This window comes from Aristolochia californica, unplaced genomic scaffold (genome assembly GCF_029961685.1).
Source record: "Aristolochia californica isolate CCGP_79_NKW_82.1479 unplaced genomic scaffold, dmAriCali1.0.hap1 SCAF_5, whole genome shotgun sequence".
Classification (NCBI taxonomy): Eukaryota; Viridiplantae; Streptophyta; class Magnoliopsida; order Piperales; family Aristolochiaceae; genus Aristolochia; species Aristolochia californica.
The window spans coordinates 42,373,899-42,397,410 of NW_027182214.1; the positions used below are offsets into that span (position 1 = coordinate 42,373,899).

A 23,512-nucleotide genomic window follows, 5' to 3' on the forward strand; every position below is an offset into this window, starting at 1 on the left:
TCCTTTAGTTGTTGTTCTTTGCTTCTCCTTCTCTTACCATGATTCTTATGATGGAGTGGTCAGTATTGACTGCCAGATTGAGTTGCATTGCATGGAGAGATGCAGATGTTGGGGCTATTTGGATTTTGGTGTAATCCAGCCTGTGCATTTGCTTGGTTCCATGGTTGATCTCCGTCACTCGGACAAAACAATGAGCAATGGACCGGAGTTTTTCCACACACCAGAGTTTTGGGTAGATGCCATGAATTCGACACCGTTTGTTGTGATGGCCTGTTGGCTCAGTAGGTATCCACTCCTTGTTTGCTATGATCGGGTCACCATGGGAGATTTTGGCTGTGGAGAGGACTTGCTTAGAGCTGGTTTGATTCAAGAATTTTACTAACCATTCGTTTCAAGAAAGGAATGAAACTCTTGGAGTGTAACTGTGCTCCTACAACTCAAATAATCTTTCAGCTAGACTGTCGGGATTGGTGGGCTTCCAGTTTGTAGTAATCAGGATGCAAGTTTGGAGATGTTTGCTGCCTCTACTAGGGTCTTTTCAGGTTGTGAATGGTTGGTATGGTTGTTATCAGTTGTGTTTATGGTGTGCAAGCTTGAGGGTGGTTTGGCTGGAAGGGGGGTATGTCTGAGTTGGGGTAGGTGTGTGTGTGTGTGTGTTGGGGGTTGGATTCCAAGACAGGCTGCTGGGGTAGGTTTTCTGGTGGAAGGAAGTATTGGCAAGCAGTGAAGAATTGGTTCTAGTTGAAATCTTCTTCGTGATATGCAGGACAATCGAGCTGGGCCATTTCTTGGTGTTCTTTATATTGGACCAGCTTTCATTCCAGATTGTTGTTCCTGTGGAAGGCCATGAGACATATCTGCATGTCCTTGGTCCAAATGTTGTGGCTGATAGGGAAGTTGTTTTCTGGGAAAGGAAAAACTGCTAATGACATTGCAGGCCTCGGATCCAGTTCTGCTGATGACTTTAATTGCAGTTTCTCCTCTAAGCTGCGTCTTTCCATTTTGATAGTGGTGTTATCGTATCTCAAGACTGTTGGTGGGGAGAACTGCCTGGTGTTTGCTTGTACGGGTAGGTTGCCAATTGCTGCTTCATTATCCTGCTCATCACTGTGTTCCATCCTTCTACTCCAGTTGCAGAAATTGAGTCCGGTCTGCCTGCATTTGCCTCCAGTTGCTGTTGCCGTGCATCAACGTCACGTAGAGGCTATCTGCTCCTGGGGTTTCTCACATTCTTTGATGTTTCCTCACCTTATTTTCATCTCTCAATTCTTGCCACCATTTTTTACACTCTACGGCGTTTCTTCCCTGATTGGCTTTCCTTAGCTCCTCACTGTTCTTGCTCAAACCTTCTTCCTTTCTCATGATCCCTTTCTCGCTTTTGATCACCCTCTCGCTCTCTATCTTGGTCTCCCTCTCGCTCTTGCTTTTGACTCATCTCACTGTACCAAATAATTAAAGTAAAAAAGAGAGTTTCATATTATTAAAAATAATTATATTTTCAACCATTCTTTTATTTGCTAAAAATTGCGCCGCAATAACAGTACTTATATGCAGAGGTATACATATAATCATTAGCATGTAGGTTCAGGTCATGCTTTATAGGAGGTATATGTTTTAAGTTAGCCTGTTAGATCATTAAAATAGTTAGTTGCGACCACATCATATTGGCATCATATTTGCCTATTCTGCTCCCTTTTTGTCATGGTAAGCAACCATGGCAGAGATGACAGCCCTACTCTAGGGCCTTAGGTTATATACTGGAATATTCTCAGCCCCTATAGTCATAAAAGGGGACTCTGCAGTTGTCATTAGTTGTCAAGCAGGGAGAAAGATCCTCCCTGTCTCTTCCTTATGTATTTTGATGAAGTAGAAGACCATAAATCTTTCTTATGTATTTTATGAAATTGAAGACCTTTGTAAATACTCGAATGTCACTTGGCAGCATACTCCTAGTGGATCTAATGGCATGGCCAACTCTTTACTTAAGGAAGGAGTCCCCAGGCAGCAGCTTTCTATGGTATCTTCTCTTCCTCTTTGAATTTTATTTGCATCTTGTTTGGTATTATTCCTGCCCATCCCTCGTAGTCTTTGCTTCCCCCTAAGTTTCTTCAATGGATTCCTTCTTTATCACCATCATTAAAAAAATATTGGCATATCCTGTACCATATACAAATGAATACTGTAGCCGTGATGTGGATCAACTTGATGGATAATGAATTGAAACCTGAAGTTGACACCATCTTGCTTCTCTGCATCATTGATATTGAACTTGAAGTGTTCATGTTTAAGTCAATAGTTAGTACATGACGACTTGGGATAGAAATGAAAATACCCTTAATCTTATTCCATTTGCATAACTTAGTCACTTGTGATAGTGCTTATTTGATGCTGACAATGGCAATGTTTAACTCATGCACCAATATGCATTCAAGTTCCACTCTTATAACATACATGTAATATAAGCTAGCATCTTGCTGACCTCAAGAATCTCCCATGTGATTGTTGAGACCTAACCTTGCCTAAAAGGAAGCTGGAAATTTTGAAAAAAAATTCTTTTTAACTTTTAACTTTTACGCAGAAGAAGTTATTAGTAGTTGTTTTTGTTTAGTATATGTGGGGTGTGGGAAGAAATTGATGAAAGTATCCTGTTTCTTGTAGTGCTTGACCTTAATGTTAAAATGTTGCTTTGATTTGCTATTCTTCTCTTATATCCTAAGGTTTGAGGTCTTTCCTCTCTGTCCTTTGTTGTATAATATAAGTCTATCACATCCTTCTTGTATGAGCATTTTCTGTTTTAACCCTAGGTGACCTTTGAAAAATTCTTTTGTGTTCTCTCTCCTTTGGGAGCTTTCTTAATAAATTCCTCTTTCTCAAAAACTTTAAAGGAAAAAGAAATGTTACATAATGTAATTTGATATATAAGTTTAGGGATGCCATCAGAAAATTGTCCTAATCGTCTGTGCAAACTACATTAAATATCTGTTAAAAAATTGTGGAAAACAACTACTAAGTTTTCTAGTAAGGTATCGTTGCAAAAAAACTTTCTGTGTGAGTCTCGTGATTTTGTTTAGTTTTATGTCTCAAGCAGATCTCTCCTAGTCAGTTTTCTGCAAAAAGAACAGTACTCCAAGGAGTCTATCAAAGTTGAGAGACTATTAGATGGTGAACCACTGTTGTCAAAAAGCTGGGATCCAATCTCTAGTGATGAAGTCGACTTGTCCTTGGATGATATTGCAATGTCTTTTTCTGATGCCAGGAAAGTGCCTAGAAGTGTTAACCGGTCTAATATATTCTTTCAGTCATCAGATGTTACATCATCATACAAGTTTTCAACAAAGGAACTTGTATTTGCTCGTCCCCTTGAGGAAGCACCGAGCTCTTCTGACTTGGTTGATGGGGTTATGTTTGTAAATGCTGCTGCATCCATAGATCAAATTAGTGCTGCTGCTGCCAGGCCTACTTTCTGACAAAGTTTCCGAAATCCATGTTTATTTTCCGAAAACGAAGAATCGAAGGTGCTCCCCGATTTTCTATTCGATACATAGGTACAGAGATTTAAAACAGAAATTACACTAATACCCTTAGAAAAATAGATATTTACAATCTTGTCCCTTATATACGATAACATCCCCCCTCAAATTGATGCTGGGAAATCAACCAACAACAATTTGCCAACCAAAAATTGATGCCGCTGCCAAGTCATTGCTTTAGTGAATACATCGGCCACTTGGAGATCCGAAGAAATGTGAGGAAGAGAAATCACCCGACTATCCAAGCTATCGCGGATAGAATGACAATCAACCTCAATATGCTTGGTGCGTTCATGGAAAACAGGGTTTTCGGACATTTGGTTGTGTTTGTTTTGTGCATCTTCCTCCTCATGAACGACATAAACTTACAGCTCTGATACCATGACAAAGTTTCCGAAATCCATGTTTATTTTCCAAAAACGAAGAATTGAAGGTGCTCCCCGATTTTTAGTTCGATACATAGGTATAGAGATTTAAAACAGAAATTACACTAACACCCTTAGAAAAATAGATATTTACAATCTTGTCCCTTATATACGATAACACTTTCTCCACTGGACTGGACACTGTTGGGGCATTTGTGGAGAAGGATACCACTGTTGTATCTCCTGATGAGTTTCGTCTAAAAGAAAATTTTATGAAAACGGATGAACGGAAGCAAGATAGTCGTGTTACACCTGATGTGACAGTCGAAGAGGATTTAGTTCAAATGCAGAGGCAGGAACAGGACGAAATGGCCGGTGCAAGTAATATGCCCATGGAGCTCAGAGCTAAGTCAGGTACCACATCTATCCAGCAGGCATAAGATTTTGTCTAGGTTTTCTTTGAAACTTAGTATTTGCTATTCATAACAAGGTTACTGTGTTCCCCTGTTCGCTCCTCACTCTGACCTTCGAGAGAAAAATTGAGATCCAGTGATCACCTATAATTGGGTCGGGTTTGGGCAATTTCCATCTCTAGATTCAGCTGCTGTCATCTGATCAAGATCCAGTGACCTGAATTTTTTAATTTGAAATATTAATGGTTGATTGCATGATCACATGTAAATATCCTTTTTTATTGCTCGGAAGAAGTTCTTGTCTTTTGAACTGGAAAATTGGATAATTGATCAGAATTAAATCACTTGTATTGTTAATGTTAAAATTGGGTCCAGGTCAATCTTAAAGTAACTAATTGAAGTTAAGAGATTTTTCGTAATAAATACAGGAATTATTCTGACTAATACTCTGATTCATGATTAGGCTTGAACAAATGGACAACAGGCTTGAGTTGTGGACAACAAAAATAAGGTGCAAACTAAATGGGGCACAGACTAAGTGCAATAGAATAGATACCTTGCTCTGATATTATGCAAATTTTGGATAAGTTGGGTCTAGGCCCTTCCCAAAATCACTAGCTAAAGTTAAGAGACCTTGAATCCGAGAATTTTTATCGACTTTGACATGTGAGGGATTATTCCTTAAAAGAGTTCATCTTACTTATCTTCAACCACGTGTCTGAATTTTGTTTCATTTCTAAGTATTAATTAATTTGGCTTCCTGACTCTTTACTTGGGTTCCTTGCGTTACATGAATCCTAGTTGATCTAGATAATAATTACCTGAATGATTTATACCCCATGCTATCTGAAATGTTTAGATGTCATCAGTTCACAATCAGTGTTGAACTGGATTTACTGGATTGTCATTAAAAAAACTGTTTCTAAAGTTGCCTAACCCTATACATGAACTAGAACTAGTATTGTTCAAGTCTCTCTCCAGGTTTAGCAGGATCTAAACATGATTTTATCTTTCAAGTTCCTAGTTTTTACATTCATAGTATTAATGTACAGTTAGTTTTATACAGGGAAGAACAGATCGAAGCGAAAATTGAGTCTGCGTGCCAAGTAATACAAAGGAACCCACTACCTTTCAAAGGTTTGCTGAAACCTGCTGAATTTTTTAAGAAGGTGCTGAGGAGACTATGTGTTAGTCAGCATCCAGTATGGCAAATCCTTTATTCTTGTGGTTAGATGATTTATGCTTGAGTGGTATCTTCCTGGGTTTACTTGTGTTGATGAATGGGTCTCTAAGTGCCATCATCAACATGAATGTTCACTAGTTTTCTTGATATAGAATGAAAATTTCATTCAAGTAATTGCATATAATAAACATAATTATGTTTGTTTTCTTAACTGTTTCATATAATCGTCACAACTTTATCTCATCAGTTTCTTATTTCCTTTTATCTTTCAAGTCATATCCTGCTCTCATTTCTTATCTGAGAGGCCATAGATGATATTACCCAGCAGCCATAAATCACAGTTTGTCATCACAAAGATTCATTAAACTTGGTACATTCTATTCATCTTTTTCTTTAAAATTTTCAGTTTTTGAGTTTTATTACTAATTTTGTATGTTAATATTTTGTATGACAATAAGATGTCCACTCCTGTTCTCCACAGTGGACTTTGTTACTAAGTGACCACAGCATGAGGGGGCCTACCATGAAAGATTTTCTGTGCCCATCACATGGCCAACACCTTTGGGGAGATTCTAGGCCTGCCTAGCTCTCCCATAGCCTTTAGCTAAAGTTCCAGGGCCTCAATCACTGAGTTCTAAAAATAAGCAGCATCTCCTCTCCACTATCTTTACAAGTCTATGTTTGGTTTAGTTTAAGTGTAGTCGGAGATAAGTGTCTTGAAATCAAAGCTTAGAAAATCTCATCTTTATGCCTCAAAGGGCAAAATCAGAGGTAGACAACCATTAGTGGACAGCTTACAGCTTTTCTATATTTGTTTTGCTTTTGACCGGTAAAAGAATTTTTTGGGTGTTTTGTTCAAAGCCACTTTTGTTGTACTTTGGAAGCATCCTTGGGAGATTGTTTGAGTTTTTTTATTTCCTTTGAAATAATCTTGTTGGAAAGGAACACCAGTAGAACTCGTGGGTCGACCTAAATTTGACCTAACCCAGATTCAATCGAGGCCGAGTCGAGTTTGTGGTCCTTGACTCCATTAATTGAAAAAACTGATAGAAAGGTGAGTGTTGAAAATCTCAGTATTATTCTTAGCTTTTTAAATGTCTTTCTATTAAGCATCTTACTTTGAGGTTGATGGTCAAGACCAATGTTCTATTCCACACAATTTGACCATATTTTGACAAAAAGAGGATCTACAACAAGACCAATGTTATGGACAGGCTCACACCCACAACCCCAATGTAGTATGGCACAAAATATGCCCCTTGCCCTAACAAGTCATCCAACACCACATTGCTCACAACAATTTACAAATAAAACATTTTATAGCTACTTTGAATATAATGTAGCAACCCTTGGATCCAATTATATTGGAGCACACCCAGCCCTCCGGAGGCGACCGACCGCCATGTGCCACCGCTCTTTTCCTCTTTCATCCATGCGCATGTGCGATGGCCAGCCGTCGTGTGCCAAGATAACCGGAAGTTCCAACCAATAAGAATTCTAGTGAGCCTAAAAAGAGAATTAATATATATAAATAATCTAGGTACTTTTTATGTGTCCAAAATTATAATATTGTTCAGATATTTAAAGAGTTATTATTATCTCAAGCATTAGCTTCCTCTTGAGTTCCTTTGGAAAATGATGGGTTACAATCGACTCAGTCTGAGTTTGGAAAAAATGTTAAGTGAGTTTGAGTTATTGCTTGAATTGCATGGCATTGGAGAGAATCAAAGTCGTCCATATAAGATTACTTTTAAATGGAGGTCAGAAAATCCTCACTTGTTATGAACTTTGCTAAGTAGCACTTATACATTGTACTAATGAAAAATTATTCCCCCAACTCGGGATGAGTCAACACGGACTTAACTAACTCAGGTAGTACAGAGCCAGGGCCAAGATAGTGAGTTGAAACAAAAACTCGCCACACCAGCAGCTTATCATCATCACCTTCTATTTACATGGTAAACAAAAATTAACTTGGCCATTTGATTTGGCAACTCTGAAATGAAAACTGAATAACAGACGTAATCCATTGTAATATTATTAGGATTGTCAATCTTTCTTGCTTTTCTTCTTCTTCCCAGTTTCTCAAGGAATCAAACTCATCGAGAAGGAATTCAGGAAATTCATCCATCCTTCCTCGTCATCTTCGTCATCTTCCAGTCCGGTTGGCACCCACTGGCTCCCGGAGCTGTCTCCTGTTTCGTCGTTCCTCGCAAATCGACCTCTCACTCGGGGCCGACTGTCTGCCAGCGTCTTCCTACATGCGTACTGATCATCACAGAACATGGATGAAATTTATCTCTCAGTTTCTGAAAGCTCGAAAGAAACTAAGAACAAGAGAAAGAGACGAAAGAGAACCAGTGTCAGGATATATCTTACTTTGATCTTTTTATTGAAATTCCTCTGGTTTCTCTTGCTTCGGTACCTCTCGATCCTCTCTTTCCGCTCTTCCGCGCTGTACCGACCGACTTTCGTTCCGTGGTCGAGTAGTCCACAGTGCTCGTGGCCAAGGGGAGACTCTGCTCGATGGGTGTGTTGCGAGTAACTAATTCTCTGTTTCATAAGCAAAAACAAGAATGATCGTTTCACTATCTTTTCCCAAAATGATATCCCTTCATTCATTTCAAGGAATTGCTGCAAATTTTACGCAAAAAACCAGCAAGTAAAGAATGTACGAAACAGAGCATGTCTAGCGCATTGCATTCGACATTTTCATGCTCAAGCTAAGTTTTGACCACCCTTGGTTAAAAGTTCCATAGTGGAGCATTGAGAACACAGAAAAAGGATTAGCTAGAGTCTGTCATGATTTAAGCTTTCATCCTTGCCTGAATGTCGCCAGTGCTGAACGCCTTCCGAATCGCACAACCCCGTGGATCCGTAAACTCACCGCGTGGAAAGGGGAACTTCTGGCTGCTGAGACTCCTCTGAAATTGAAGAGGCGACGGGCGTTGTAGATACGTCGGAAGAGAAGAAGAAGAAGCAGCGGCAGGACAAAAGGCCGGAGGGGTACTACCCGAATCAGATTTCAAGGCTGCCACGGCCTCCCTGACGGAGCTGAACCCATTGATGGGCACAGAAATCGGAGATGGTAAGGAATATTCCGGCAAGGGCTGGGGATATTCCAAGTGGCGGGGGAGGTGGTGGGTGGTGGGCGGGGGGAAGAGGTGGTCAATGCTGTCGTACTCGTACATTGGCGCGAGTGGACGTGGGAGGAGCGGAGTGTGTGCCACGGTTTTATACTCGCGCGTGGAGGCCTGCCATGTAGGTAATGACGTCATCAAAGCGTTGACTAGAAGAGTGGACTACGTGAGGGAGAATAGTAGGGGGGCCAAGTCACTTGAGTCGACGATGTGTGAAGATCGCGGGGTGGGACCCACTATGGCTTAGGGCTAGGTGTAGGGGGGGCTATGTAAGTGACCCTAGGTACTTCAAAATTCAAAGTGCGAGTCTTAGTGGGAACAGCGTGTACTCATCATGAATGAGAGCCAACACTGGGACCCATTATGGCCCACAGCTGACGTGTATTCATCTTTTAATTTTTTCATTTTATTGCCAAAATAATTAGATTCAATTGGAACTTCAAACTAGAAATTAACCATAAACTAAGGTTATATTATATTAAAACTGATAAAAAATTAAGCTTATCACTTAAGTCCTAGTTCCATGGTTTTGCAGTAGTCACCCATTCTCACTTTCGGACCCTTCCGTTCGCAACAAATGTAAGTCGATGTAGAGAAACATGGAGTCGGGAGATCACTGATAAGAGATTATCTTCCGTTCGGTTTAAGAGATAAGATATCTGATGATCAATACAAAGATGTGGTTCAGTTCAATATCTAATAATCAGGATTATCGATTATGTATTCCACAAGAGAAAACGATTGCGCGATAACAAAAGATGAAGGAGTTTTGGATTGAGAAGGAAGGTGGTGGGGATCTCATTAGAGTCTCCAAAATGGTTCATACCCAGAGTGGATGATAGACTTAGAAATGGTAATTAGACAAACTGTAGTTTCCCACTAATGTCTATTTTCCGGTGTCTCTCCACTATTTATCTCATCTCTTTTGTGCTCTCATTGCACTAAGCAGCCTTTCAGTTAGCGTCTGCTCCAGAGCCTCCGACGTGTCTCTTGCACCATTTGATGGGCAAGTCAGTCTTCACTAACTCACTAACTCGTGAGCTTTTTTTTTGCTGCGTAGACTCTACTGCAGCGAATGGGAGACCAGTGGACTTGATAAAGACCGAAGCAGGACTCGGTTTGCTTTCACTCACAGAAGAAGATGGTGAATTTCACAGTTTCTTTTGAGAAGAAACAGGATTTTTGAAGAGCAAGTCAACAGGAGGAAGTCAAGCAGCTCTTTTGGACTTAGGGCTGGGGCTGGGGTGGGGGCGGCTTTGTGCCTTTTGAGAGGAGATGGAGACATCCAGGGCAACCGAGTTAGGCCGGACAGGATTTGACGAGTGATAGGTGATAAACATAATCCCTTCAGTTTTCGGATAAGATCCCATTGGAGCATGCACTTCTCTTGTGCTCATTAGGGTTCTTTACATGATTTATTTGTATGCCTTGGGGTGCATATATATGTTTTCTATGATGTTGCAGTGAGATTGTTTGCAAGCTCAGGCTGTATAAATTTGAACCATGTATTCTTTAAGTAAAAAATTTCTGTACAGAAACAGTATCAAATATGTAAGAAAATACAAACAAGCAACAGGGTATGAAAACCTGGTCATTTCATGAGTTTAGGGGATAGAGTGCATATCTTTTCTTTTACAGATTAATTTTTCGAACCAGTCTCGTTCGATTCTTTTCAATTCTTTGTTGTTTCAACAAACCCCAGTTCTTTTATTTTATACACAGGTCTCTTATTTGGACAGATACTTTTAAGGGGACAAAAGTTTGGCATTAAAGATCAATGGAGTTAGGCAGATGTGAAAGGGGTTTGAAGATTCAAGCCTTCACAAGAGATTAAGAGATGTAAAGTAGGATATCTACCTATTTAACCTACCCCTTTATTTGAATATGGAAGACTGTTAGCCTACCTTAGGCAATTGGGTAAGGCAAAGGGTCAGCCACAGCTAGCCCTATCTTTTCCCCTTTGCTTGATATTGGTGGTCACTGTATACAAAAGTCAGGTTAGCAATTGATTTCCCTTCAGTGATGCCATGTTTGGATTGATGCACCACATGGAAAAGTGATTGAGACACTAGCCAAGCTAGGTTTAAATCAAAGAGGCAGATTAAACCTGTATGTTTCCATTTAATATAGGCCTTAGATTAGCATTTGGGCTGAGAGCATCTTTGGTGAGTTTCCCATGTAAGTACTGTACTTAATGACAGAATGGAATAAAATTCTTCATTGTTCTGGCCCTGGGCTTTAAAACGCTCAACCAGATATCACTTCAAATACAACTTGCACTTGACTACAGAAAAAAAGTCACCAACCATTGATGAAAGATGGAGAGAGAGAGAGAGAGAGAGAGAGAGAGAGAGAGGGAGGGAGAAGCATTTGGGCATATGCTTTTCCATTTCATTTAGTTTAACACATAGCCATGTGAAAACCAATCTTCCCAATCATTCATATTAGTAGGAGATAATTAGAGAAGGTTTTATGGAAAAATTTCATTACAGACAGCAAGCTATTGCAGTTGTTTGTTATTTTAGTGTTTATGAGGAAGAGCTTCGTGTACTTGTCCCTTATAAAGTCATAACTAATCTTCTTTCATGATTTCCCACTGCTGCCTGGATTAAAAAAAGAGCAGCATAGCGGCTACATGACTTCAGGGAGAAACTTCGTGGCTGTTTTCCATTGATTTGCATGGTGGAGACAAGTCGAGTTGGAACTTCACAGCTTCCAAAGCTCTTACTATATCTGAATCCACGCAAAAATCCGTGGAAAGCTCTTAATATATCAGATCAATTTCAGGTTCAATATCAAATACCCAGAACTCTCTCTTTCTCTCTCTCCTTCTCTCTCTCTGGAAGAGGAACCCCACAAAATGGAGACTAATTTTGACACAGCAACCTTCTTGTCCAAGTTAGGTCGCGTCTTTCATGATGATAGGATATTTCCTCAATGTGTGTAAACAAGCAGAAAGATGTGGGCGTTGCACGTTCTGACTCTCCTTTCAAGCATCTTCCTGATGGGTCCTCCTGAATCCTTTTTATCACTTCAATTTTCAAAACCGTATCATGTGAAAACATTCACAATCATAGACCATGCAGAAGAAAAATCAGCTTAGAATCATCTGATGGCCCACAGTATGGACCTTCCGATTGGCCATAAACCTGCAGATTGGCGTTGATATCAGACCTCATTGATGTTTTTTCACGAGAAATCATCACAGAACCTAACTTGAGGTCAAGAAGGATAATTGCTGGGTGTTGATCGTTTCATCCTGATCCCACCGCCCACCCACTAAGTAGCAAAGTCGAATGATCAATAAAGTGAGGAGACATGACATTTCTAATGTTAAACTCCATCACACCACAAACTATGATATAAGCTGATTAGTTTAGTTTAATTGTCTTGCAAAAAGTGTTCAAGGTTACGACAATCGAATCGACTTTTGGAAGCTATTTGTTTATTTTCTATTCTCGAAACGTTAAATATTTTAATTTTTTCGCTTTTCATGTTTAAAATAAAAGATTTAAGGAGACAAATAGTTCAACAGTCAAGCTCAGTGGGAAGTTCAACATTACATGGGAAATCCTTGACGCTGAAGGAGCAAAGCCTGATATGAAAGATGGAGTAAAAAGAATGAGAAACAGGTTCTGGCTTTTTTTCTGAAGAGGCCAACTTGTGGGAGAGATAAGGTGATTGAGATATGGCTGTGGCCCAGTAAACTCATCAAAACGCTTGCTTTTGATCATTTGGGGTCAACACTCAAAATAGTTTCACCACTATGTGAAGTAGTGGGAAAACAATCATGGGGCTAGCTTCCATGTCAACTGAAGAAGTTTTGAGATGGTAAAAGGAAAGCAAGGATTCCCGATGCTTTGAATCTGTTCTTCCTTCTGCCTACTCAATGGATCATTTTCACTTGCTTCCGATCTCTTTCTGTTCAGCGTGCTTCAATTGTGACTGGAAGTAAAACTGGCACTCTGAAGTGAGATTTGTGAGAAGTGGGTTTTCATTATTATCTTCACCATTGAGTGGGACTGAAAGGACTCCCAAGAAAGGTTCTGTAGTTCCCATAGTAAGATAGTTGGTGGAATTGGAGGGACTCGTCCTCTTTGGGATGTGCTTGAGGTGGTGGTAGCTGGGTAGAAGAGGAAAGAATAATGGCGTTTTGAGGGACAAAATGGGTTTAATTATTAGGGCTGAGGATTAGTGATAACTGATTGTTGTGACACTGGTTTGATTGATGTTTGTATCGACGTCAAGCTGATTTGACAAGACTCAAGGTGCTTACACTTTTTGCATCAGTTCTGTCTTCTCTAGTGGTTATTGGCTTTGATGGTCACTGTTGTTCTCGCAGGCCATTGCAAACGAGGTGTCGACTTTTCGTAAATCTTTCGTTTTTTATTTTTCCATTATTTCGTGCTAAGTACATTATATTCATACACAAAGAGATTAGAACTGATTTATTTTGGTTTCTCGGATAATCTCCGAAGCCACGAAGGACTCTTCCTCTGTTTTTACGGATCTGGAAGAAATCCTCCTCTCAAGGATTTCACGCCAATAGTCCCTCTCAAGTTGGTGTGTATAAATTTTTTATGTTCAACTTGCCAATTGAGTTGTAGAAGTTCTTACTGCATACTGCTATTGTAAGTATGTCTGCCAACTGGTCTTCAGATTTAACAAATAGTAATTGAATTATTTTGGCTTCAAAGGTTTTTCTTCATGGTTAGATATAGTCTACGCCATATATCTACTCTTTTTGAGCGTTCCATCGGGTTCGGTCAACTGAAGTCTATTTCACGCCAGAGACTCTCGAGATTATTGTAGAATTTTTCAAGATAGTCACTGGTGTCACATGTCGTCAGAGATCATATACCTGGTAAGTGTCATTGCCATTAACATACGTAATAGTAATGTCGGTGGTCTGAGTCGGGGTTGAAGGTTTGCTCAAAGCTTCAATCATTCTCGTGGTCAAGTCGACCACGAGTAGAGGAAATCAAAGGAGCTCGCCTTTCAAATACCCTAGTTTGTCTTTGCTTGAAATATACATCTTGATAGCCAGGGATAGGTCCGAGTCGAGTCCGGTTTGAATCTGGTCCGAATTTGGTCCAAGTCTAGTCCGAATCCGGTCCAGGTCGAGTCTGATCCGGTCTGAATCAGGTCTGAATTTGGTCCGGTCTGGATCCGATCCGATCTGAGTCGTTGGTCTGCAAAATTAAATCCCACTCCCTAACTTTGGAAGGGTTTAATTTCGAACCCTCATTGTCCTCGCGACGCTGCCTTTGAGCCGCGCGGGACGAGAGACCTGTTCAACATCTCCGCCCACTGCGCTTGGTAAAAAGATCCGGGAGTGGTTAGCAGGTGAGACTCATTGATGGAGAAAGGTGTAGTCGGTTAGTGGAGGTTTCTGAACCTTGCGCATGTTCACCGTTCGACTACGTTGACGATGAATTCTTTTTGGAAGATGCTCTCCCTGGAGGGTTCGGAGGAGAGAGGCTTCTTGCGGTGGCTGCTGCCACAGAGTCGAGAACTATTCTAGTTAGCAATGCCAGCGGAGCGGCTGGGGCTGCCAGTTGGCGAGTAGCTGATGGAGAGGCTGAAAGTGACCAATGGCGAGCGTCTTCGGTTGGAAGGACTGGCTCCTTCGGTACCGGATGGGATTCCAGAGAAGGATGTGTTCTTAAGATTTCGGTGAGCGAAGCGAAGAAGCTCCTTTGGGCTTCTCATATGTAGATGTTGAAGATTTTCATAGCGAGGGAAAGTTCACTAGTTTTCACGTCGACAAAAGCGCCGCTTGGGGGCAGCTAGCGGAGGACATTGGAGCAGACATCCGACAGGTAGAGAAGATGACGTTGGAAATGGCGACGAGCGATTCTGGCGAGGAAGCATGACGTAGGGAGAAAGAACGGAAATTTTCTCCTGCATCGTCGCAGAACGCATAAATTTTTCTTCAGCAATCATCGCCAAACGAGTTATTCTGGTTTTTTTTTTTATTCTTCCATTGATTTCATACAAGTAGTTACGATTGATTTTAACTTGTCTCTCGGATCATCTCTGAAGCCATTGTTACAGACGACTTCTTCCTCTGTTTTTACGGATCCGGAGGATCTCATGCCAAGAGGTAGTGGAGAAGAGGAAAGAATAATGGTGTTTCAAGGGACAAAATGGGTTTAGTTATTGGGGCTGAGGATTAGTGATAACTGATTGTTGTGACACTGGTTTGATTGATGTTTGTATCGATGTCAAGCTGATTTGACAAGACCCAAGGTGCTTACCCTTTTGGCTTCAGTTTTTTCTTCCTTTTGTCCTCTCTAGTGGTTATTGGCTTTGATGGGAGTGTCTCACTGAAGTGGTTGTGTTCATGCAAGCCATTGCAAAGGAGGTGGAGAAGTCAAAATTTCCTCTCCCCAATCTTGTTTTTTTTACAAGAAGCGCAAAAATAGTCGTAAATTTAAGGTTAATTTTAAAATATAACTCTCTCAAGGTGGACCTTGTCCTAATTTCCTTCCCTTCCCATTGTGGATGAGAGAGGGAGTTAACAAGGAGCATCCTTCCCTCTTGCATAGATAAGGAAGGAGGTTTCAATGGAATGTCTAAGGTTTAGGGTTTAAAGTCTAGGGTTAGTTTTAAAATGTCTCATACGTTGTCACTCAACTGGAAAAGAAGGCCACACCTTCCCTTCTCTCCACAATAGGAGGGAAAGTAGCAAGGGGCCTCTCTCCTGCAATCAAGTTCACAATTTAAAATATTTGATTTTTAAAATATAAGGGCATATCACTTCTTTATGAAACATTGTATAATATAAATGAATTTGTAAGGAATTTTCAAAAGGGCTTTGAAACATTTGTTCCAAGTTCTTAAAATATTCTTTAGAATAGGGTCAAGTTGACCTTCGATTACGTCAACTTTGTTTTGGGTTCAGGAGGGGCAGGTCTGATCCTTCTGTTTAGTGTGGGTTTCAATCTAATAACCACATCTGTGAGTCCTAATCGAACTCGATCGATTTTACTTAATGTTCTTCATAGACTCTTAAGTCTGGATGGTCAAGCAAGAGTAAGATTACAACAATTCTAATAAGAAAATGGTTATGCAATATAGATATGTTGCAACATGAGGGGTACTATGGATTGTGTCTCATTGTGTTAATTTTTATTTTTTGATTTAAACCTCCTATTATAATTTTGGTAGGGTTAATGGTTTTATTAAGGTTTCGAGTCCAAAAGTTGGAGTTTAGGGTTTAGGGACTCTGTAAAAAATATAAGGGAAGAGTCCACCTCTTAAATTTGAGTCAGAGTACACAACAATTTGCACAGTTTTATCTTGCCATCTAAATCTAATATATATTTATTTTGAGGATTTTTATATAATTAATTAAATTTATTTTTGATCGCTCGCCTCTTATTTATATTTACATTTACGTATTTAAAATTTTTTAATTATATTTTTGTAGATACACAAATATTATAATTAATTTTTCCAATCTTTCTATGATGACACAATAAAATAAAATAAAATAACTGGTTGAAAAATATTTCCAAGGAAAAAATTGATTAAATAAAAAATAAAATTTCTGTCATTATTGTTTTCATATAGCGGCATACACGCTTTAATCGATATTCAAATATCTGAGGCATGGAATCAAAAGCCCATGGGCCGGCTGGTCACACTGTCTCTGCCATTTGTAGCTGCTCACCAGCCCTAGCGTTGCATTGGAGAGAGCATTTTGAACCCTCGCAATTGCCTCTGGCTGTGCTTTGCCACGAATCGGTTTAGTCGAATTTGCTCTGGTGTTAGGAAATGCAGAAGCTAAGTCTGCTTGCTCATGTGTTCAAATCGAAGGGCGTAGTGCTAAATCAATCCATTATGCCGTGTATGCGTGTGGCCGCGAGAAGCTATGCGACCGGTGGGGAAGGTGGGGAAGAGGAAGCACCTCCTAAGGATCCCTTTCTTCAGAACCCAAGCAGAGGTATCCGTTTCTGGCAGGAGTTTTTTTTCAGACGCTTGTCTGCTGTGTACAGTAAATGTGGATGTGCATTTTTTCTTAATTGTAGGCGTTATTGTTGTTCTTCCTGATGAGCTTTTAAAGTTGCGCATTGTCTGGAATGATTTACTGTTTCTCTGTTTCTGAGATTTCTGATGACCTTGTTGGCACCAAATACGAATGCACTTTAAACAAACTATTGAGAAAGCCGAAACCTTTGCAAACGCTGCTGGAGCTACTGGGATAAAGGAAGTAAACAGATAAAGAGGAATAGAAGGAACAGCAGATACAATGAGATCAGGTGTACAGGGACAAAGTTTGTGATGAAGGATGAAGTAAATGAAGGAGATGCTTAACTTTGAAATAGAAATTGTTTTAATAGGTTATAAACTCCAAGATTCTATAGATATTTGATGCTGTTTCAGTACACTATATTTTTATCCTTATCCACCTTCACAGGTGATTTTTAACCTTTAGGAGGGCATTGCTCTTTTTTGGGCTTCTTCTCATTATATTTGATGCTGTTTCAGTACACTATATTTTTATCCTTCTCCACCTTCACAGGTGATTTTTAACCTTTAGGAGGGCATTGCTCTTTTTTGGGCTTCTTCTCATTCTTTTTTGGCGCCTACCGTAGAGATCGGAGGTCGTTGGCCCCAGAAAGGGATTGGTGTTTTAAATCCTAAGGAAATCCCTTTTCTTAGTACCACTACTCCCCGCTCATCCTCTGCTGCCGTAACTTGGGCTCATCATGCTATACTCACAGGAAAGGAAAAACGAGCAGTTTACATTCTAGTAGCTACCGTTTCACTGGCTCTAGTGTCCACAGGCTTTCAAGGAAAGGAAAATGTTAGTTTGTACACTCATATTTGACATAGAGAAAGCATAAGAAGCTAAAGAATGAACTTTATTTCTTCACAAGACCGGGACAATTTTCTGAATGATACCCATATCTTTAGATGTTTGTAACTGTTGATTGATCTTGATTTGTAGTTTCCACACAGCTCTTCACATATGGATTGGCATTAGTTTTAGTGATCTTCACATCATAAGTCCAAGCAATTTGATCTTGGAGCCATAGTCTTCTGTGGTAGTTCCCCTTGACCAATGCTAAACTGGAACTGCATTCACTTTTAGGCATGATTTTTGTATAGAATTAGGGATTTTAGATATTCAACAATGTGCCCAATACATCATATACTCCTGCCTCTTGAGCAGATGAGTGAAGAAATATTTTACTTGTCTGTTTCTGATAATTGTTTTATTTGATGGTAGGCTTTTCAATTCTTTTCAATGTTGTAAATTTTACACAAACACACACACACACATGTACTGATATCCTTTCATATACTTTAATGGTTCTCCTTTTCTTAATTTCAGGTTCAATCTATGGAAAGCTCACAGGAATTGGAAAAAATACATTAAAAACCGATATTATCCATTTTCTTGAAGGATGTGACCTGACTACTGAGGATGTTAGAGTTGAATACAGCCGGACATTTGCATCACTTAGCATGTGTGCTCCTTTTCTCTCATTTCTTCCATAGCCATAGGTTGTATTACTCCTGGAGTTTTCACAGGTTATATATATGGGACATGATAAGACTCTTTGGGAGTGTAAGTTGATTACAGCTCTACATATTGTTCATGTAAAGCAAGTCTTCGTTGTCTTATACTACTTTAAGCTAATGAGACATTTATTCAGTTGTTTCAATCAGGTTTAAGTCATCCAACCACCAACCTTTGGGTTTTAGACAAAATTCTTATGTTATTTCAATTTGACATAGTTGGAATCAAACTTCATGCAACAGAATAAACTTGACAGACACTTTATAGTAGTCAACGTGAAAGTCACTTTCCCTATTGTATTTGCTGATTTACATAATTTTCTGCAAGCAGGATACTCCAATTTTCTTCACGATCTGTTTTTCAGAATGCGGTTAGGTCAACTATAAGGAAGGGTCGGTTGTATAAATTGGAGGAGGTAATACTACTTAATGCACTTTCTAAAATGAAACTTCAGTTTTTCAGATTTTTTTTTTTTGACTGATTGTATCATATACTCTTGGAGGTAGGTTGATCGTGGTCTGTGGAATATTCAAACCTCATATAGTGGCAAAGTTGTAAGTAGACAAGCGAAGTAGTTCTCTTTTCCTCAATTTAGTTCTTTTCAAATCCATGGATGTTTCTCAACTCTTCACAGTGTGCTTCTTCTGCTCTGTTGAGTGTTATTTGTGATAAACTTTCATAATATTTTCTGATAACTCTTTTGTCGTGAACATAAAGGTTCTGCTTTTTTTCCTTATTCTTCTTCTGTTTTGTTTTGGCTGCTATTGGTTTGAGTCTATAGAAAGAGAAATAGAAAAAAATCAAGCATGGTGTGAAAACTCAACCAGGAAGTTACTGTAAGTCTTGTGGAGGATAGAAAATATCTGAAGAAAAACTCTTCCAGAGCGTGTGTTGCGTATTGGTAACTGATGATTTTTTTTTTTTTTGAAGAGATAACTGATGAATATTGTGCAAAAGATCTGTGGAAGGTGAACTTGAACCTATAGTCTGATAGCTAACACTGTTTGCGACACCTTAATCACTAAAGTTGTGATATATCTGGGGGTGTTTCGCTCTCTGATTTTGTAGGCGATTTTAACTTGGCTCTTCTTTGAGGATCTTGGATGCCAACCCAGTGGTATTTCCAGTGCTTCTGATGATATGTAGGGGTAGTTTATGAACTTGGGTATCATTGGGACACGAGGAATAACTTCGATTCATAGTGATAACTCAATTGTTAGGGATTAATTAGACCTTTGTAACATAAAGAAATTTATATAATGGAAGGAGATGGACGAGGAGAGTATCAGCCCAGAAACCCAAAACTTGTTTTTTATTTTTGTTGTGCCTTCTCATAAAACCCTAGCCGAGTTCCAAACTTCTTCTCCTCTCCTCACGAGCTATTTTGGTTCCCCATTGTTAGTACTCTCTTTCCTATGCCTGGAGACTAAAAGGGGTTATAACAACTCTAGTTTGTATTTTAAGGTTGTGATTTTGTATTATGTTATTCCTTTTTGGGGGAGCTAACTGTTGTATTTCTCTCTTCTTCAATGAATTTCTAACACGCCTTGGAAAAAAGTGTGCAAGGGTCATTGACCAGTTTGATGTGAGGGATTCTTAGTATTTGTGAAGAAGCAGAACAAGGTTAATCAGAATTTGGAGTGGAGGAACTCAGCAGTATGAGTAGATTCAGATGCTAAAGGGGCGAAGAGCTGGTTTATTGTTTTTTCTTGGTTTTTAATTTTCTTTCAGCCTCGTTTAACTCTCCTAGATGTAGATATTACATGGAAAGACTTTGTCTTCTAGGGATAAGATTGTCTTCTCTCTTTCAGAAGAGTGATGCGATTGCTCATTTAGAAGCAGAGATTGCTAGAGAGAGTTTTGGTAGGTAAAGGATTGGAGGAATGCATGCTGACAAGAAAAGAAAACTACTTATGGTTGCAAACAAATTTTGTGACTCCATCCAGTTCTAGTAAAGCAATACTTTTCAATAAACAATGAGTCTGAGAAGAGGATGAGCTATATTGTTTCCAAAACCTAATTGAAAAATGGTGAGTGAGGTTATCAAGAAAAAATGCAAGTAAGAAAAATTTATCCAGGCTTTCAAATTTTGCCATCCAGGAACTCTGTTACAGCATCCATAACAGAACACATTTATGCTCCTTGACACTTTTTTTTTTTCCCTTAATAAAGGAAAGATGTAGACTATGTTGATGGATTCATGTGAATGCCCATTGTTGTCATTATTATTATTGTCAAGGCCTTTACCAAACTATGTTAGGTGCTGTAGTAAAAATCGTCTTTGTCCTTTGCGGAATATGCGAATTGTGAGAGGTTTTAGTTCAGCTATCAACTCATCTGATGCAACCTCCTTCCAGATGGTACAGTATGCATTAGTTTACAAAACGGTTAAATTAAGATAAGTTTTTATTTTCGTAGGAAATGAAGATTGAGGAAGCTGTTAATAGTATAAAGATAGAGAGCCTAATGGGTTGGTTTGGGAATCCAATGCAATAGACACCTGCTTCTAGAGTAAAATTTATTTATGGAGATGTAGGTTGAACAGCAAAGGAACAAGGATAACAGTTGATGTTGCCGTGGAGAAGAAAGTGTTGAGATGGATGGGTGGCAAACCCAAGAGGATGTAAGAAAAAACTTATTTGACAAAGGTTATAAAAGTGGCAACAATAGAGACACCAATATAGAGTGAATTGTTCATTAGATTGAAGGGCTTAATGTTGTTGATATTTGGACCCATGAGAAATTGGGCAAGGGTAACCTAACAATGGAGATAGCAAATGATATCTGGAGGATATATAAACGTGTTGGATTACTGTAAATTACTTGGAAGTTGTTAGTCATTTCTTCTCACATGTTCTATGTCATTTTATTCCATTAAGTGTTCCAAACTAGCACATGATGAGTTCTCACTAGATTGTTAATGTCAAAGAAGATATGTGTACTTCAACTCAGTGTGATTTATGTTACTGCTAGTAGACGTGTCTCTTCTGCAATTGTTGGGATTACATTACAAACGTTTTGCTTGCCTAAAATGTTTAAAACTTTCAATTGTTTTCCTGATGTCGTTGATCATTCAGGCTTTGCTGAGTGGAATTCCTCGTGCCGCACTTGCGGAAGACGTGGAGCGCTTCCTCTCTGGTTGTGATTTTGATGCATCTGGCCTTCAAATGTTCATCAGGTTAGAGGCAGCTTACCAATATTTTATTGCTATAAATTTCTGCTATTTTTAGATTCTCTACCACTCAAAACATCCAAAAAGTATTTTAAAAGGGTGACAATTTTGAAACTTTTGCAGGCCTGGTTTTCCTGAACCCATAAGAATGGCTACAGTCAACTTTCCATCACAAATTGAAGCCACAAATGCCATCCGTATGAAGAATAGAAGCTTTATTCTCAATAACCTTATAACCATGAAGCTTCTTCAATAGGAATACATGGCAGGGGGAACATTTCTATTGTATACTCCGCTTCCATGATTAGCTCAGATTTTTCTTTTTCCTTTTCTTCTAAATGGATAGAGCATAGATGTGGAAGATCCTACCTTTCTTTTAAAAAAGAAAAAGATGAGAGTTTGATGTTGGCTATGAATAAGAAGAGCATAGATGTAGGCAATGGTTTTCTTTAGTAGCTTCCCAGTCCAGCTTTAGATTAAGCACAAATTTGTTTATGAGCATCATGTCTGCATTTTATCTGTAACTGTTGTGGGCTGATTCTGATCAAATGAAATGACTGCGATCTGATCCATATTAAAACTGTAAATGTGAAAATAAAGTTTATTAAAAGAAAAGCTATGGCTAAAGCGTCATCTTTAAGGATGACTGAAGGCCATGAAGATCTTTCTCGAAAGCTATTTGCTTATTTTATGATAGATGCTTTGTCATAATGGAGACGCTTACCCTTTTAAGGATTCCCTTTGTCCCTTCACTTTTTGTTTCACTGGCGAATCTAACCTGAGCTGCGTATGTATAAATGGAAGAAACTCCAGTAACCAATCAATCTTGGGTAGCCTGAAAGCAATGAAGCAATCAAGGCAAGCCTTTGGCCTTATCTGCATCACCACTACCATCTATCTTCTGGGTTTTTCCCATTTGGCTAATGGGAGTTTCCCCTCAAAACGTTCTCTCTCTCAGCGCAATTGCTCGTACGCTATTGAGGTGGAGACCTCTTGCACCCCATCCGCCGGAACTACCTCCATCATCGGTGTTAGGTTTGGGGATTCAATTGAAAACGCCATTGTTGTCAGACATCTCAAGAACCCAAAGCTGCTCTACAGCCCAAGAAGAGGTAGCAAACAAGGAAGTGACTACAATGGGTTGGAGGCGTGCGCGATCGATCAATTCGAAGCCAATGGAGATTGTATGAACAAAAGGGTTTGCTCTCTCTACGTCAAGCGGTTGGGCTCTGACGAGTGGAGGCCGGATTGGATCAAAGTCGTCAGACTCCGGGTAGATGGCCGGTCCTCAACCTTTTCTTATCCTTTCTATTTTCGCGTATTTGTGCCTGAAAATGTGTGGTTTGGGTTTAATTACTGCGATTCAAACCGCCCACCACTGCCTGAGGTTGTGAATGATCTTGACGGGGAAACTTGAGATATAGCCTGGAAGATTGCTTTTGTATCTCTTAACTTTAGGCTGTAACTATCTGGAGCGAGCTTGTTAATGGCTGTTCATGTACATGTAGTAGCTCTGTAACATGGGTACTTGGTTTGACTTTGGTATAAAAGTACTTGTTTTCAATCTTCCCTAGTGACACGCCGCAATATGGATGGAATCAAGTACCTATTGATGGATTCCCATCGAGGGCTGTTTTCAATCTTCGAGAATTTTTTACGAATGATTCTTATTCTATCTCGTTCTAAGAAGCTGCTCAAGAAATCTGTACCAGTGTATGCCAGGTGCCCATCCCACACCTGATTTTCGATTTTTGGGCTCCTGCCTTGGACTCCAGTATCACTGGAACCGGCTTGGAATTCCATTGTTCTGTCATTTTCTGCAATGAAAGTTTACGTAATGTCGACTACAACCAGAGTTTTTGAGAGGTGTGTATATTCGATTTCGAGGAGGGGCAGGAGTTGCAGCAGACTTGGATAAACGAATTGAATATGGAAGAAAAAAATCTGGCCTTGTTTTGTCTTCGCAGAAAGAGTCCAAACTGGAATTTCATCGAACAGCGAGAAGAAAATCTATTTTGCCAGACGGTCACGTACGATTTTTTGCTAAAAAAAACCAAGATGTAACGTACGAGCGAGAAATAAATAGAAATCAGATGATGCCCCTCTGCTCGGGTCGCGTTAGAGTGGGAGAAAAGAGGGTGATTCAAGAAGGTAAAGATGATGGGTCTTGGGGA

General features: G+C 39.5%; 3 protein-coding genes and 1 long non-coding RNA gene across 4 annotated transcripts; 3 read left to right on the top strand and 1 right to left on the bottom strand.

The window, feature by feature from the left end:
- The first annotated feature begins 1,014 nt into the window (after positions 1-1,014).
- LOC137965496 (uncharacterized) lies at positions 1,015-5,571 on the top strand. Its single transcript, XR_011116082.1, has 3 exons — positions 1,015-1,069; positions 1,943-2,017; positions 5,375-5,571. It is a non-coding gene; the product is annotated as an uncharacterized lncRNA (long non-coding RNA).
- Positions 5,572-7,330: 1,759 nt separating this feature from the next.
- LOC137965369 (two-component response regulator-like PRR1) lies at positions 7,331-8,682 on the bottom strand. Its single transcript, XM_068811670.1, has 3 exons — positions 8,317-8,682; positions 7,871-8,044; positions 7,331-7,759 (listed from the first exon to the last, which is right to left on the bottom strand). Exons 1-3 carry the CDS (start codon positions 8,680-8,682, stop codon positions 7,577-7,579), a joined length of 723 nt encoding a protein of 240 aa, XP_068667771.1. The 3' UTR covers positions 7,331-7,576.
- A 7,595-nt stretch (positions 8,683-16,277) lies between these two features.
- On the top strand, positions 16,278-21,913 carry LOC137966549 (uncharacterized). Its single transcript, XM_068813211.1, has 6 exons — positions 16,278-16,582; positions 17,978-18,113; positions 18,497-18,581; positions 18,673-18,720; positions 21,244-21,344; positions 21,462-21,913. The coding sequence occupies exons 1-6, from the start codon at positions 16,414-16,416 to the stop codon at positions 21,592-21,594; spliced, it is 672 nt and encodes a 223-aa protein (XP_068669312.1). The 5' UTR covers positions 16,278-16,413; the 3' UTR covers positions 21,595-21,913.
- A 269-nt stretch (positions 21,914-22,182) lies between these two features.
- Positions 22,183-22,755, top strand: LOC137965370 (embryo-specific protein ATS3A-like). The gene has a single exon (XM_068811671.1). The coding sequence runs from the start codon at positions 22,183-22,185 to the stop codon at positions 22,753-22,755; it is 573 nt and encodes a 190-aa protein (XP_068667772.1).
- The last annotated feature ends 757 nt before the right edge of the window (positions 22,756-23,512 follow it).

Coding starts and splice junctions, on each gene's coding strand:
- LOC137965370 (XM_068811671.1), top strand. CDS start 22,183: ATGAAGCAATCAAGGCAAGCCTTTGGCCTTATCTGCATCACCACTACC.
- LOC137966549 (XM_068813211.1), top strand. CDS start 16,414: ATGCAGAAGCTAAGTCTGCTTGCTCATGTGTTCAAATCGAAGGGCGTA. Junction 16,583..17,977: donor TCTTCAGAACCCAAGCAGAG/GTATCCGTTTCT, acceptor TCTTAATTTCAG/GTTCAATCTATGGAAAGCTC. Junction 18,114..18,496: donor ACATTTGCATCACTTAGCAT/GTGTGCTCCTTT, acceptor TTCTGCAAGCAG/GATACTCCAATTTTCTTCAC.
- LOC137965369 (XM_068811670.1), bottom strand. CDS start 8,682: ATGTACGAGTACGACAGCATTGACCACCTCTTCCCCCCGCCCACCACC. Junction 8,045..8,316: donor TCAGCACTGGCGACATTCAG/GCAAGGATGAAA, acceptor CTTATGAAACAG/AGAATTAGTTACTCGCAACA. Junction 7,760..7,870: donor ATTTCAATAAAAAGATCAAA/GTAAGATATATC, acceptor TGTGATGATCAG/TACGCATGTAGGAAGACGCT.